At 39.9% G+C, this 13,713-nt stretch overlaps 2 protein-coding genes across 7 annotated transcripts in view; both read right to left on the minus strand.

Moving 5' to 3' along the window:
- LOC145894912 (uncharacterized) overlaps positions 1 to 13,713 on the minus strand; it is a 425,937-nt gene that overhangs the window by 273,527 nt on the left and 138,697 nt on the right. The gene's annotated exons all lie outside the window — the stretch shown is intronic.
- Positions 1,016 to 3,016, minus strand: LOC145894932 (uncharacterized). Its single transcript, XM_082983653.1, has 4 exons — positions 2,871 to 3,016; positions 1,791 to 2,270; positions 1,342 to 1,516; positions 1,016 to 1,146 (listed from the first exon to the last, which is right to left on the minus strand). Exons 1-4 carry the CDS (start codon positions 2,925 to 2,927, stop codon positions 1,136 to 1,138), a joined length of 723 nt encoding a protein of 240 aa, XP_082839779.1. The 5' UTR covers positions 2,928 to 3,016; the 3' UTR covers positions 1,016 to 1,135.

The raw sequence follows: 13,713 nt of genomic DNA on the forward strand, positions 1-13,713 counted from the left end.
CTAACACACAAAATATTATTTCCAGGATATTTTGTAAGAATATTCATCAATTAATTTATATATAAGTAAGGAAATAAACAAAACCTTATGATAAATCTTTTGACAGTTATTAACTTTTCTCAGCACATTAACAACTACTTATGACAACAAAATCTTTCCATTTAGAATACTACTTACTCTCGCTGAGTTCATCTAGTTTGTTGTCAGTTGAAGTGTTTCCGAAAATGTCTGTAATATTTAAAAAAATCTTTATAAACACCAAAACAGATTTCATCAAACTGATGATGACAAAAGTTTTTGTCGAAACGTCTTTAACATGACAGTGTTAATAGCAATATGGGCCAGTCTATTTATACTCAGATTTCATCACTTACATATATCACGCCCTGCTGTTTGAAATGTGGGGTTTCCTTTGAAATTACTTTTGGATATTTCTGTGAACAAAGACATTAGTCAAACTTTTAAATGAGGACAAAATATTTGCTAATTACCTGTTTTGTTGGAAGAAAGTTCTGAGCTTCCATGTGTCTATAAATGTAATTTTACTTTTCAATTATGAAAGTAACCCTAAATTGATTCGCTAAATTTCAGCAGAATTTCACCATTGAATTCACTTTAAACTGATCAAAAATGTCTTATCCGACACCAGGAACAGTTACAATGAAAAATATTGTGGCAAATAATGCCACAAAAATGATGCATATACCTATTTTATGTAGTAGTCTAGACATACCTGACGGCTCACTTGGTTCTGGCACAAATTCGAACTGTTACCATCATGATATTGGTCCATTGTAGTTGCTATTGGTGCAAAAAAAATTTGATCAATTTTACCTTGTTTTCTTTAACATGTAATAAAAATTATTTTTTTGCAAAACGCAGTTCTTGTTCTTTCATCAAATATTCCAATCAACCTTACACAGGCAAAATCTTTTCACATTAAAAAATAGAACTGTATATGTATCAACTTTAAACATGATGTGATACAGTTACTATGAGAACTCTTTACCATGAGGGTTTTGGGTTTGGTTGCCCACGGTTTGAAGATTGTGACTCATTGGTGCTCTAGTATTTGGTGCAACTTCTCTCGGACTCACACCATCATTTTCTGAACAAGTTTGTTGAGTTTGTTGTGTTACGTTTTGCCTGTAAGTAGTGTTTTATGTAAAACAATGAAAGCACAATGAAGATATGTTTCTACAAACGTTGGGTGGGTGGGTGCAAGTTGTGAAGACATTTGCTGGTTACGAGCGATCATTTGCGGTTCAATTCCTTGTTTATAGTTACGCAAAGCTGGTTGTGCACTTCGAACAGGAATCATTCCCCTTGGGTGCAGGATACCTTGATGGGAATTCCCCCATGCTGGTGGATGCCATCCTCCACCATAATGTTGGTAAGGTGAATATCCTGTGGGATTGGGGTAAGGTTGTGGTACATTGGTCGCCTGTGGGATTCCTTGACCTGGTTGTGTTGACTGAGGATTGTTTGTTTGTCCAACATCATGAGGTAAAGAATCCTATAATGATAGAAAAACAAAGAGTATTATGTTTTTATCAGTCAACATTAAATTGTTGAAACACAATTGGACTATGTTGCGTTATCGTGATGTTATTTAAATGCATGAAAAGTAATTTTAAAAAGTAACCTTGTCAATAACTGTTTTAATGCCATTGGCTTATGACCTCCAGATAATAGCTAACAACCCCAACACCCATGGGTGTGACAACAACTCATAGTCATACGATAAAAAACACCTTTATCAAAGAAAGTAACTTTGTACAAGAGTTTACCTGGTTGGGTTGCTGGGGTATTTGTGGGTGTGGAAAGTATTGGGTTTGGTTAAAAGCTGGTACATTGGTCGTCAGTGAAATTCTTTCACCTGGCTGTGTTGACTGGGGATTATAAGGTTGTTCAGGATGGGAATTCCCCCGTGCTGGTGGATGCCACCCATAATATTGTTGGTAAGGAGAATATCCTGTGGGATTAGGGTAAGGTTGTGGGGGTTGAGGAGTGTATTGAGTGTGGGGATGCCCCAATTGTGATGAACGGCTTTGAGGTGTTGCATAAAGATGAGATGTTGATGGTACACTAAGATGATGAGAGGTTACATACTGGTTGGGTTGCCAAACAGTGGATTGCTGGGGTATTTGTCGGTGTGGAAAGTATTGACTTTGGTTGAAGGCTGGTACATTGGTCACCTGTGAGATTCCTTGACCTGGTTGTGTTGACTGAGGATTGTTTGTTTGTCCAACATCATGAGGTAAGGAGTACTAAAATGATAGAAAAACTAACATTATTATGTTTTGATATGTGATGTGCTGCACCAGGTCTGGGTGATTAAACCCTAGTCAGATATAAACTTGTTAACTGTGTTCGGACCCGGCCTGGTAATAAACTTGGATTTACCAGATAATTGTAAAAGCATTTGCGACAAAACAAAGTTATTCGTTTTAGGATCCTCCTGCACAAAACAATACTTGCTTGGTGCCATTGTTAGGTTGTTTGTTGGTAATTCTAACCTTTTTATAGCTTTACCAAAGGTGTGTTGCTCCTCAACAAAACATTCAATTACAATTTTACTATTAAACTAATTTCAAATGCATCAAAAAAAGTCATTATCAACACCTGGTACAGGGTATTAAGTAACTTGGTTGTAACACTACGTAGGCAGCAGGTTTGGTTACAATCTAAAATATAATTTGACAATGAATGCCTCATTACTGCATATTTAATTTTACCAAAAGTCGCTTAAAAAATATGTTTGAATGTAAATGTTTTCCGCACTTTGGGCCAGTCTGTTTTTTCTCAGTAGTTTAAGTGGTTTCAAAAGTTTTTCTTCATATTTATTTTATGAAGTGATCTAGACATACCTGACTCGGTTGATTCTGGTATACATTTGAACTGATACGATCACAATTCTGATCCATTTTACTTGCTATTGATGCCAAATCAAAAAAGAGTTTATCGAGTCAACAAGTGCTACTTTTTTATTTCATGTGTAATAAATAAAAATTTGTTTTCTGCAAAACATGTTTGTTTTTCTCATAAACAATGAACATTCTAATTAACAGAATACACAGACAAAAATTATTTTACATTTCAATAAATGGCACAATATATCAATATTTAAAAACAGGTTAAAAAAGTGCAAAAAAACAAAAAAACGTGAATACGTCAGGGTGATATCATTTTTTGATGTTTCCATTTAAAGCGAGAACCGGGGCCCTTCCGCACAAACGCATACTGGTAACTGACTCATTCCGACAGGTATCTCTCGTTTGGGTTCGCAAACCCCGTCGCCCACAAGCGTGCTGTAGTGTGTGCATTGTATACAAGAGCGGAAACCTTAGTTTCAGAGGAAGAGGCTCAAAAACAGGACGTTGGTAATGTGCAAAGTGTGCTTTTAGCAAATGGCCACCCTCGTTCCACTCAGTGGCGAAACCAAGATTCCTTTAATGCCCGCCTCCCAAGGACCCTACAAGGTTTTGAACAAAACCAATAAAACTTGACCCATTAATAAAAATGATCGTCCTTATGTAGTCTCGATTGATTGAATTAAGGCCGCCAAAGGTTTACTGGAATTACTAGAAACCCCTCAAAATGATCAAAACAATTCATTCGTTTCTCTTCGAAACGAAAGACAACAAAGGTGACTTCATCGCAACGGAAGCAAAACCTAGCTCACCCGCGCCTACAACCACGCGGGCATCCGGTAAACGCAAAGTCCGATTGCCTCCGCAGTTACAACACTACTCGCTACAATACTGGGCTCTCACGCCAACCCTTCCTGTACATAATTCTATTATTAACCATGTTTTGTTTCAACTGCGTTACTGCACTTGATTTTAATTTACTCATTTGTTCGCCTAAACAACAAATCGCTGAATGCGAGATATTGCACCCAAACACCTGTCATCGCCAACTGCTCAACATAACAAGAAAATGTCATATTAATGTTTCCGCCTCGATAGAAATTTAAAAGAAATACCGGTCATATCTTCTTCTGCCGTAGAAATCATAACTACAGAAACTTATTATTATTTTGGAGCACAAACCACCCACCCTGAAATGAAAAACGTCGATCCCCCAACCCCTTCTGAATGCCTATCGTAGAATAGAACTATACACGCTTTTCAGATCGGACAGTGAAAAAGGAAACCGGATGCAATTTACAAAACTAACAATAAAATTAACCACTAATACCATTGGTCCCGCACTACAACTGTGGTAACTAGGAATGCAATAATAACCAGATTCATGCACCCAATAACTAAACAAATAACCACCCCAATCATGTCCTTTGGTCACTGCAAAATCAGCACAGGTTCCTCAAAGAAAGTTGAGATCTTACTGATGTTTTTCAACCTGATTCAATCCAACTATCTTCTTAAAAAGTCCCGGATTCAAACCTCCCCCTGTGGGGAGTTACTTCTGTTCATGGAACTTTTCGACGGAAATTCGTGCTGATTTAAATTGCCCTCTACCGCCCTCCAACGGTTGTTCATACATATTTGTCATCATAGACCGGTTCACTCGTTTCCCAGCGACTGTGCCCTTGCCAAATTGCACCACTCAAACAGTTCTAAACGCGTTGATGCACCTATGGATTTCGTTATATGGGGTCCCAGAATAAATAACAACTAACAGGGTTTCCCAATTTCCCAGTGAAATGTGGAAAAATGCAATGACCTTCTTAGGTGTCCAGCACCGTTACCCGAAGTCACGACCCACATATTTGGATAAAATTTATTAACTGCAAAATGTTTATATGCGAGTAGATCATCATCAGCCACCTTTAATGCCCGCCTACCAAGGACCCAACAAAGTTTTGAACAAAACCAATAAAACTTGACCCATTAATAAAAATGATCGTCCATATGTATAGTCTGGATTGATTGAATTAAGGCCGCCAAATGTTTACTGGACTTACTAGAAACCCATCAAAATGATCAAAACAATTCATTCGTTTCTTTTCGAAACGAAAGACAACAAAGGTGACTTCATCGCAACGGAAGGAAAACCTAGCTCGACCGCGCCTACAACCACGCGGGCATCCGGTAAACGCAATGTCCGATTGCCTCCGCAGTTACAACACTACTCGCTACAATATTGGGCTCTCACGCCAACCCTTCCTGTACATAATTCTATTATTAACCATGTTTTGTTTCAACTGCGTTACTGCACTTGATTTTAATTTACTCATTTGTTCGCCTAAACAACAAATCGCTGAATGCGAGATATTGCACCCAAACACCTGTCATCACTGCTCAACATAACAAGAAAATGTCATATTAATGTTTCCGCCTCGATAGAATTTTAAAAGAAATACCAGTCATAACTTCTTCTGCTGTAGAAATCATAACTACAGACACTTATTATTATTTTGGAACACAAACCACCCACCCTGAATTGAAAAACGTCGATCCCCCAACCCCTTCTGAATGCCTATCGTAGAATAGAACTTTACACGCTTTTCAGATCGGACAGTGAAAAAGGAAACCGGATGCAATTTTTAAAACTAACAATAAAATTAACCACTAATACCATTGGTCCCGCACTACAACTGTGGTAACTAGGAATGCAATAATAACCAGATTCATGCACCCAATAACTAAACAAATAACCACCCCAATCATGTCCTTTGGTCACTGCAAAATCAGCACAGGTTCCTCAAAGAAAGTTGAGATCTTACTGATGTTTTTCAACCTGATTCAATCCAACCATCTTCTCAAAAAGTCCCGGATTCAAATCTCACCCTGTGGGGAGTTACTTCTGCTCATGGAACTTTTTGACCACTTGTACTTTTTGGTTATACGAAACAGATTTTTGATTCAATATACATGTTAACCCATCCAGGCTCTAGAAAAACCATCCCTCAGATTGGTAGCCGTTATGCTTGGCCGCATATGCTGAGAAAGGATATCCAGGTTTGGACTTGCTACCATTGTCAATTGACCAAAACTTACAGGCATAACAAATCTCAGTTGACGCAATTCCCACCCGTATCTGACAAGTTTCCAAGAATTCCTGCAGATTTAAATGGCCCTCTACCGCCCTCCAACGGTTGTTCATACATATTTGTCATCATAGACCGGTTCACTCGTTTCCCATCGACTGTGCCCTTGCCAAATTGCACCACTCAAATAGTTCTGAACGCGATGATGCACCTATGGATTTCGTTATATGGGGTCCCAGAATCAATAACAACTGACAGGGTTTCCCAATTTCCCAGTGAAATGTGGAAAAATGCAATGATCTTCTTAGGTGTCCAGCACCGTTTCCCGAAGTCACGACCCACATATTTGGATAAAATTTATTAACTGCAAAATGTTTATATGCGAGTAGATCATTATCAGCCACCTTTAATGCCCGCCTCCCAAGGACCCTACGAGGTTTTGAACAAAATCAATAAAACTTGACCCATTAATAAAAATGATCGTCCTTATGTATAGTCTGGATTGATTGAATTAAGGCCGCCAAATGTTTACTGGAATTACTAGAAACCCCTCAAAATGATCAAAACAATTCATTCGTTTCTCTTCGAAACAAAAAACAACAAAGGTGACTTCATCGCAACGGAAGGAAAACCTAGCTCACCCGCGCCTACAACCACGCGGGCATCCGGTAAACGCAATGTCCGATTGCCTCCGCAGTTACAACACTACTCGCTACAATATTGGGCTCTCACGCCAACCCTTCCTGTACATAATTCTATTATTAACCATGTTTTGTTTCAACTGCGTTACTGCACTTGATTTTAATTTACTCATTTGTTCGCCTAAATCACAAATCGCTGAATGCGAGATATTGCACCCAAAGACCTGTCATCGCCAACTGCTCAACATAACAAGAAAATGTCATATTAATGTTTTCCGCCTTGATAGAAATTTATAAGAAATACCAGTCACATCTTCTTCTGCCGTAGAAATCATAACTACTGACACTTATTATTATTTTGGAACACAAACCACCCAGCCTGAAATGAAAAACGTCGATCCCCCAACCCCTTCTGAATGCCTATCGTGGAATAGAACTTTACACGCTTTTCAGATCTGACTGTGAAAGAGGGAACCGGATGCAATTTATAAAACTAACAATAAAATTGACCACCAATACTACAAATGTGGTAACTAGGAATGTAATAATAACCAGATTCATGCACCCAATAACTAAACAAATAACCACCCCAATGATGTCCTTTGGTCACTGCAAAACCAGCACAGGCTCCTCAAAGAAATCTTACTGATGTTTTTTAACCTGATTCAATCCAACCATCTTCTCAAAAAGTCCCGGATTCAAATCTCACCCTGTGGGGAGTTACTTCTGCTCATGGAACTTTTTGACCACTTGTACTTTTTGGTTATACGAAACAGATTTTTGATTCAATATACATGTTAACCCATCCAGGCCCTAGAAAAACCATCCCTCAGATTGGTAGCCGTTATGCTTGGCCGCATATGCTGAGAAAGGATATCCAGGTTTGGACTTGCTACCATTGTCAATTGACCAAAACTTACAGGCATAACAAATCTCAGTTGACGCAATTCCCACCCGTATCTGACAAGTTTCCAAGAATTCCTGCAGATTTAAATGACCCTCTACCGCCCTCCAACGGTTGTTCATACATATTTGTCATCATAGACCGGTTCACTCGTTTCCCAGCGACTGTGCCCTTGCCAAATTGCACCACTCAAACAGTTCTGAACGCGTTGATGCACCTATGGATTCGTTATATGGGGTCCCAGAATCAATAACAACTAACAGGGTTTCCCAATTTCCCAGTGAAATGTGGAAAAATGCAATGACCTTCTTAGGTGTCCAGCACCGTTTCCCGAAGTCACGACCCACATATTTGGATAAAATTTATTAACTGCAAAATGTTTATATGCGAGTAGATCATCATCAGCCACCTTTAATGCCCGCCTACCAAGGACCCTACAAGGTTTTGAACAAAATCAAAAAAACTTGACCCATTAATAAAAATGATCGTCCTTATGTAGTCTCGATTGATTGAATTAAGGCTGCCAAATGTTTACTGGACTTACTAGAAACCCATCAAAATGATCAAAACAATTCATTTGTTTCTCTTCGAAACAAAAGACAACAAAGGTGACTTCAACGCAACGGAAGGAAAACCTAGCTCACCCGCGCCTACAACCACGCGGGCATCCGGTAAACGCAATGTCCGATTGCCTCCGCAGTTACAACACTACTCGCTACAATATTGGGCTCTCACGCCAACCCTTCCTGTACATAATTCTATTATTAACCATGTTTTGTTTCAACTGCGTTACTGCACTTGATTTTAATTTACTCATTTGTTCGCCTAAATCACAAATCGCTGAATGCGAGATATTGCACCCAAAGACCTGTCATCGCCAACTGCTCAACATGACAAGAAAATGTCATATTAATGTTTTCCGCCTCGATAGAAATTTAAAAGAAATACCGGTCATATCTTCTTCTGCTGTAGAAATCATAACTACAGACCCTTATTATTATTTTGGAACACAAACCACCCACCCTGAAATGAAAAACGTCGATCCCCCAACCCCTTCTGAATGCCTATCGTAGAATAGAACTTTACAAGCTTTTCGGATCGGACAGTGAAAAAGGAAACCGGATGCAATTTTTAAAACTAACAATAAAATTAACCACCAATACCATTGGTCCCTCACACAACTGTGGTAACTTGGAATGCAATCTTAACCAGATTCATGCTTTTAAAAACCCTATAACTAAACAAACAACTACCCCATTCATGTCCCGGTCACAGGACAATCAGCGCAGACATATGCCTCGCCCATTCCCAAGTTTATGTTTGTTCACCTCAAGCAAACATAAATTGCTTCAACCTTACCCCAGTAGCATCCACGACGCTATTGCAGCATCTAAATGAAAAGCAACAAGCCCATCACCTAGAAATACCTTCTCTCCAAATGTCCATCCACCGTTGGAAGTACTGTGCAGCATACTACTGCCTTCACAAAGATGCAATTTGCACTTACAGCCACCTTGTACCAGAACCTACTTGATGCGATCTTATCCAGCCCAAATTTCAGGCACAATTACGCCCCCCAGCCAAGTCTATGTCAAATGCCATTGGTTTTTATTTAAATGATTTAAATGATCAACTACGATCAAGTTTCCCACACGTAAATGCTGATATGCCCGACCTAGAATGCCAACTGCAATCTTATCTCTCATTACTACTAACAACTAATGCGTGCATTAACCCTTCCCTAACTTTATCATTGCTCACAGGGCAAAATAAAGCAGCCATAATAACTGGAGATCACAGATATAGGCTGCGCGTATCGAAATGTACGCCTCCTCCGCTTTTTGCAATGCCAGTACCACAACGCGCAACAGGAAATTATCAGAACCAGCAGTAGTTGGAGTTTTGTCAAACAAACCCCATACTTTTAATTTTGGTGCTGAATTGGGATATTTTCAATTTTGATAAGAGTATGTATTCCTATATTTTCTACGAATAAACTTCTTCAGTGATCTTTCTTTATATACAGAGTAGTAAAAAAAAGAAAATTTAACACAAATGGAAAAAGGCCAAGAAAAAATAAACGTTTAAGATCATGCTGGTTTTTAACTATGTTCATACAACCACTAAATATATTATTCAACACTGCTTGTGCAACAGTTTTAACTCTTCAAAAACAGGAACTTATTTAAAGTTTCAACAACAATAAAATGCAGATTTAAAGTTTGAAACAGGAACCAAAAATGAAACAATCCCAGGTGAATCCCCAGGTGTGTTTATCCCACTTTTACGTATAGAGGGCGCTATTCCTTTCTGTCTTGATGTACATTGACAACGGTTCATGATAAACTGCGTAACAGGTGAACAACGTAGCTCCGAATTGTAGTTCGATCGTTTTAGCTAAAGTCAGAGAGGAAAGTATTTAACCAGAACAAGACTAAACTCAAGATCCTTTAAAGTTCTTTCGATCTAAACACTTGTGACATTTAAGATATGGGAGACGAAATAATGTGAAGAATGTCGTTACAAATTAAAGATGTAACGTGTTCACAACTAACCTTCATCAGGGTCTTTTCGTTTTTTTATTAATTGCATTTGCACGGGTGTACAATTTGGCTGGGGACACAGACAGCATGCAGTCCTATTTTCCCCAATACCGATTTCATTCAATCATGTTTTGCCCAAACACAAAATTTAAAACATTCATCAAAATGGACGCTAAAATACCCGGGAATTTTTTTCATTGTGCAACAAAGAACAGACCGTGTCTTATGGCACAGCTTAATTTGGAAATAAATGCTGACGTCATGTAGCGTCATATTCGGTATCCGAACATTACTACACAGTCACACTGCAGGCTAATTACCAGCAGGGAAATACTAATACACCATAGCACAGCCAGGTCGAAAACCCTGATCCGCATAAAAGTCTAAGTAACATACAAATTTAAACGACCATTACTTGTATGATTAATTATTGTATTTCAATTTAAATTTATAACCAAAATAACAGGTGCCTGCTTTGTCAAAACCTGTTATACAGACTTGTTTGTGGATCAGTTTTGCGACCTGACTGCGTTATGGTGTAATAGTAGTTTCCTACCAGCAGCTACTACCAACCCAGCATCACGAGAGGCAGTTTCTGTGGTGGTGGTGTTGGAAGCTTCACCGTTGCTGAATAAGAATGGTCGCTAGAGTAGCACTGACCGGCTGAACACAGTAGCTCGGGGCATTTAGCATCTAAGTGCGTTACATGAAGAATCAGCTTTAGGTGAGTTTGAACTTATAGTTTAGGCCAAGGAATGAATGTCTCATATACCTTGTAATACGTGGTTGTGATGTGAGATTATTAACACGTTTTATGGCTGAATTTACCAACTGACCCGACAAATAAAGACAGAAGGGAGCATTGCAACTTATCTTTTGCAGCGTTAACAAAGTTGCTTTACTTCAGTATCAACTTGCATGACGTTGGTGGTTAAAGGTTGTAAACGTAACAACGAACATTTTTCGTGGCAGGTGAAAAAAATTCGATACTATTTAAAAATGGATCGTCATAACTCTTTAATCTTGTCCGTGCTTTTTGTTAAAGTTTCAAACAGATCAGCAAGTAGTCGTAATGAAATTGATTTGCGCCGGCATGCCTAAAACCGGTACCAAGTCGATGAAAGTTTTATGGGTCTTGGGCTACACTTTGCATGGTGCTTTTGAAAAATTATGTTACAACAGCGATAGATGGATAGAAATATTCGATGGAAAACATGATGATAGCGTGTTTAAAGAGATGTACAGCGATATTGACGCCGTCACCGACTTGCCAGCTGTTGCCACGTGGGATCAAATATTAGAAGCGTTTCCCGACTCCAAGGTTTGTTGACTGACTCGTTTCGCAGCCATGAAATTACAAATAAAATCTTATAAAACATATTACCGCATCACCATGTTGCTATGGTGACAAGCCATCTGATGATGTCATTTGAGTAAATAATGTGCCGGTGCTGTCCCTTTGGGAGGTCACATGACATTACAGTATCAGCGAAAAAGGTGTTCGTGGACCCCCTTTACATAGTCATGCTCCCCCTAAACTCGTATAAGTCGTGGTGGTACCCCCTAGTGGTGACTGACTGACAATACTCGTTTCTATCCATCGGTAGCGGTTTGGTTAGTCTTCTCAACCACACTACAGGTTTTTTAGAATGAAATTAATTTCATTTCGCTCAAACTGCGTTCCACGGATTAAAAACTTCGACAGCAGTCATCTCCAAATGAGCAAGAAATCGCGTTTGAAAAGATTTCCACTGCATTTGATAGAACTAATGATGTTTTTAAAGGAGTTCAACGTTCTGGAGGTTTTTGAGATCTGAAAGTTTAATCCCTGGCACCTTTGAATGACTTCACCATGTTCTTGGTTAATATAACACAAGTAGACACACCATCATATAGGACCGCATATAGGGATACATGTCAAGTTAATATTACTTGTAGAAACAATGTTAACGCCTTCACAGGTTTTGCAACGATTTAAACATATTGTTACGACCGCTTGTGCGCAGCCTGGTCCTGCGCTGTCGTCCCACTAGGCAAAAACGCGCCCACCCAACTTCATAACCAACAGGACAATCCACTCCTGGTCGTCTTGTGTATTAGGTTGCGTAGCGGTTTTTCTGCAACCACAACAATCATGAATAGCGGATTACCACGTCACAATGTACGTAGTGAAACAATGGACAACAAAATATGCCTCCTTATTCAGTTTGCAAATTGTATCTACGTTAATCATTAATTTCAAATATACAAGACTCGGAAATTATGTCGCCGAGTCAAAGCACTTCACAAGTTCAAAACAAAAGGAAACGTACCAACTGTGGGGTGACCCAGGTCTGTATGAGCCTGCGGCTAGTGGTTTCACCAACGTTCAATTCACATATATATAACGTTTTAACCCTTATTTTGACTATAAACCAGATATATAGTTAGCATTTTAACAACAGTACAATTCAACAGCAGCACAATCTCGCCCACAACATGTCGTCCTAAAGACAGCCACATGCGCGGATGAATACAAACACGGTGAACGACCCGGCGTGTGTTTTCACCAAAGCACTGCGCACGAACCCGAACTTATCCGGGTACGTTTGGACAATCCTTCCGGTTAACCATTTTCCTCGTGGGGCCGAAGTGTCCACCAACAGGACAAGATCATCAACCTCGAGGTTCCTTTCGGGAAATTGCCATTTCTGACGTGTCTGTAGCGTCAGTAGGTACTCGTTTGTCCATCGGATCCAAAACTGGTCTGCCAAATATTGGACCTGGCGCCAGTGTCGTCGAACATAGTTGTCTTCTTTCACAAATATTCCTGGTGACGACGTTTCTTGTCGCCCAGTCAACAGTAGGTGATTCGGCGTCAGCGGCTCTCTGTCGGCCGGATCAAGACTAACAGGGGTTATAGGCCTCGAGTTCAAGATGTATTCGACCTCGACGAGCAGCGTGCTCAGAGTCTCGTCGGAAGGCATCTGTTGTCCCAACAAGACGTTCAAAATTTTGCGCACTGAACGAATCATGCGTTCCCAGACACCACCCATATGGCTGGCGGCGGGTGGATTAAATGAACAGTCAACGCCCCACTGACGTAGACGTTCCTCGACGTGTTTTAGGTTCCATTTTTCCAGGGATTCGCGCAGTATGCGCTCCGCAGCCACAAAATTTGTGCCATTACCACTAAATACGCCTCTGGGCTTCCCACGTCGCCCAATGAACCTTCTGAAGGCATCAATAAACGAGTCGGTAGATAGCGAGTGCGCAACCTCCAAATGCACGGCACGAACAGTCATACATGTGAAGATGCAACCATACCTTTTGACTTCGCTTCTTCCCTGTTTGACAAGCATAGGTCCGAAGTAATCCACTCCAACAGATGAAAACGGAGGCTCGCCCGGAATCGTGCGCTCAACAGGTAAGTCAGCCATCATCTGCTTCGACACCGATGCATTTCTTTTTCGACAAAGTACACAATTTCCAAGGATTCTTCTCACTGCAACTCCACCTCGCACAATCCAGTATTTCTGACGAATATCTGACCAAGTATGCGACATTCCAGCATGACAAACATTCACGTGAGACTCGCGTATAATTAAAGTAGTAATATGATGTGCGTTTGGTAATACAATTGGGTGCTTCAAGTCGAATGGTATTGGCGCCCTTTGCAGACGACCACCC

This window comes from Ascidia mentula, chromosome 3 (genome assembly GCF_947561715.1).
Source record: "Ascidia mentula chromosome 3, kaAscMent1.1, whole genome shotgun sequence".
NCBI classification, from domain to species: Eukaryota; Metazoa; Chordata; class Ascidiacea; order Phlebobranchia; family Ascidiidae; genus Ascidia; species Ascidia mentula.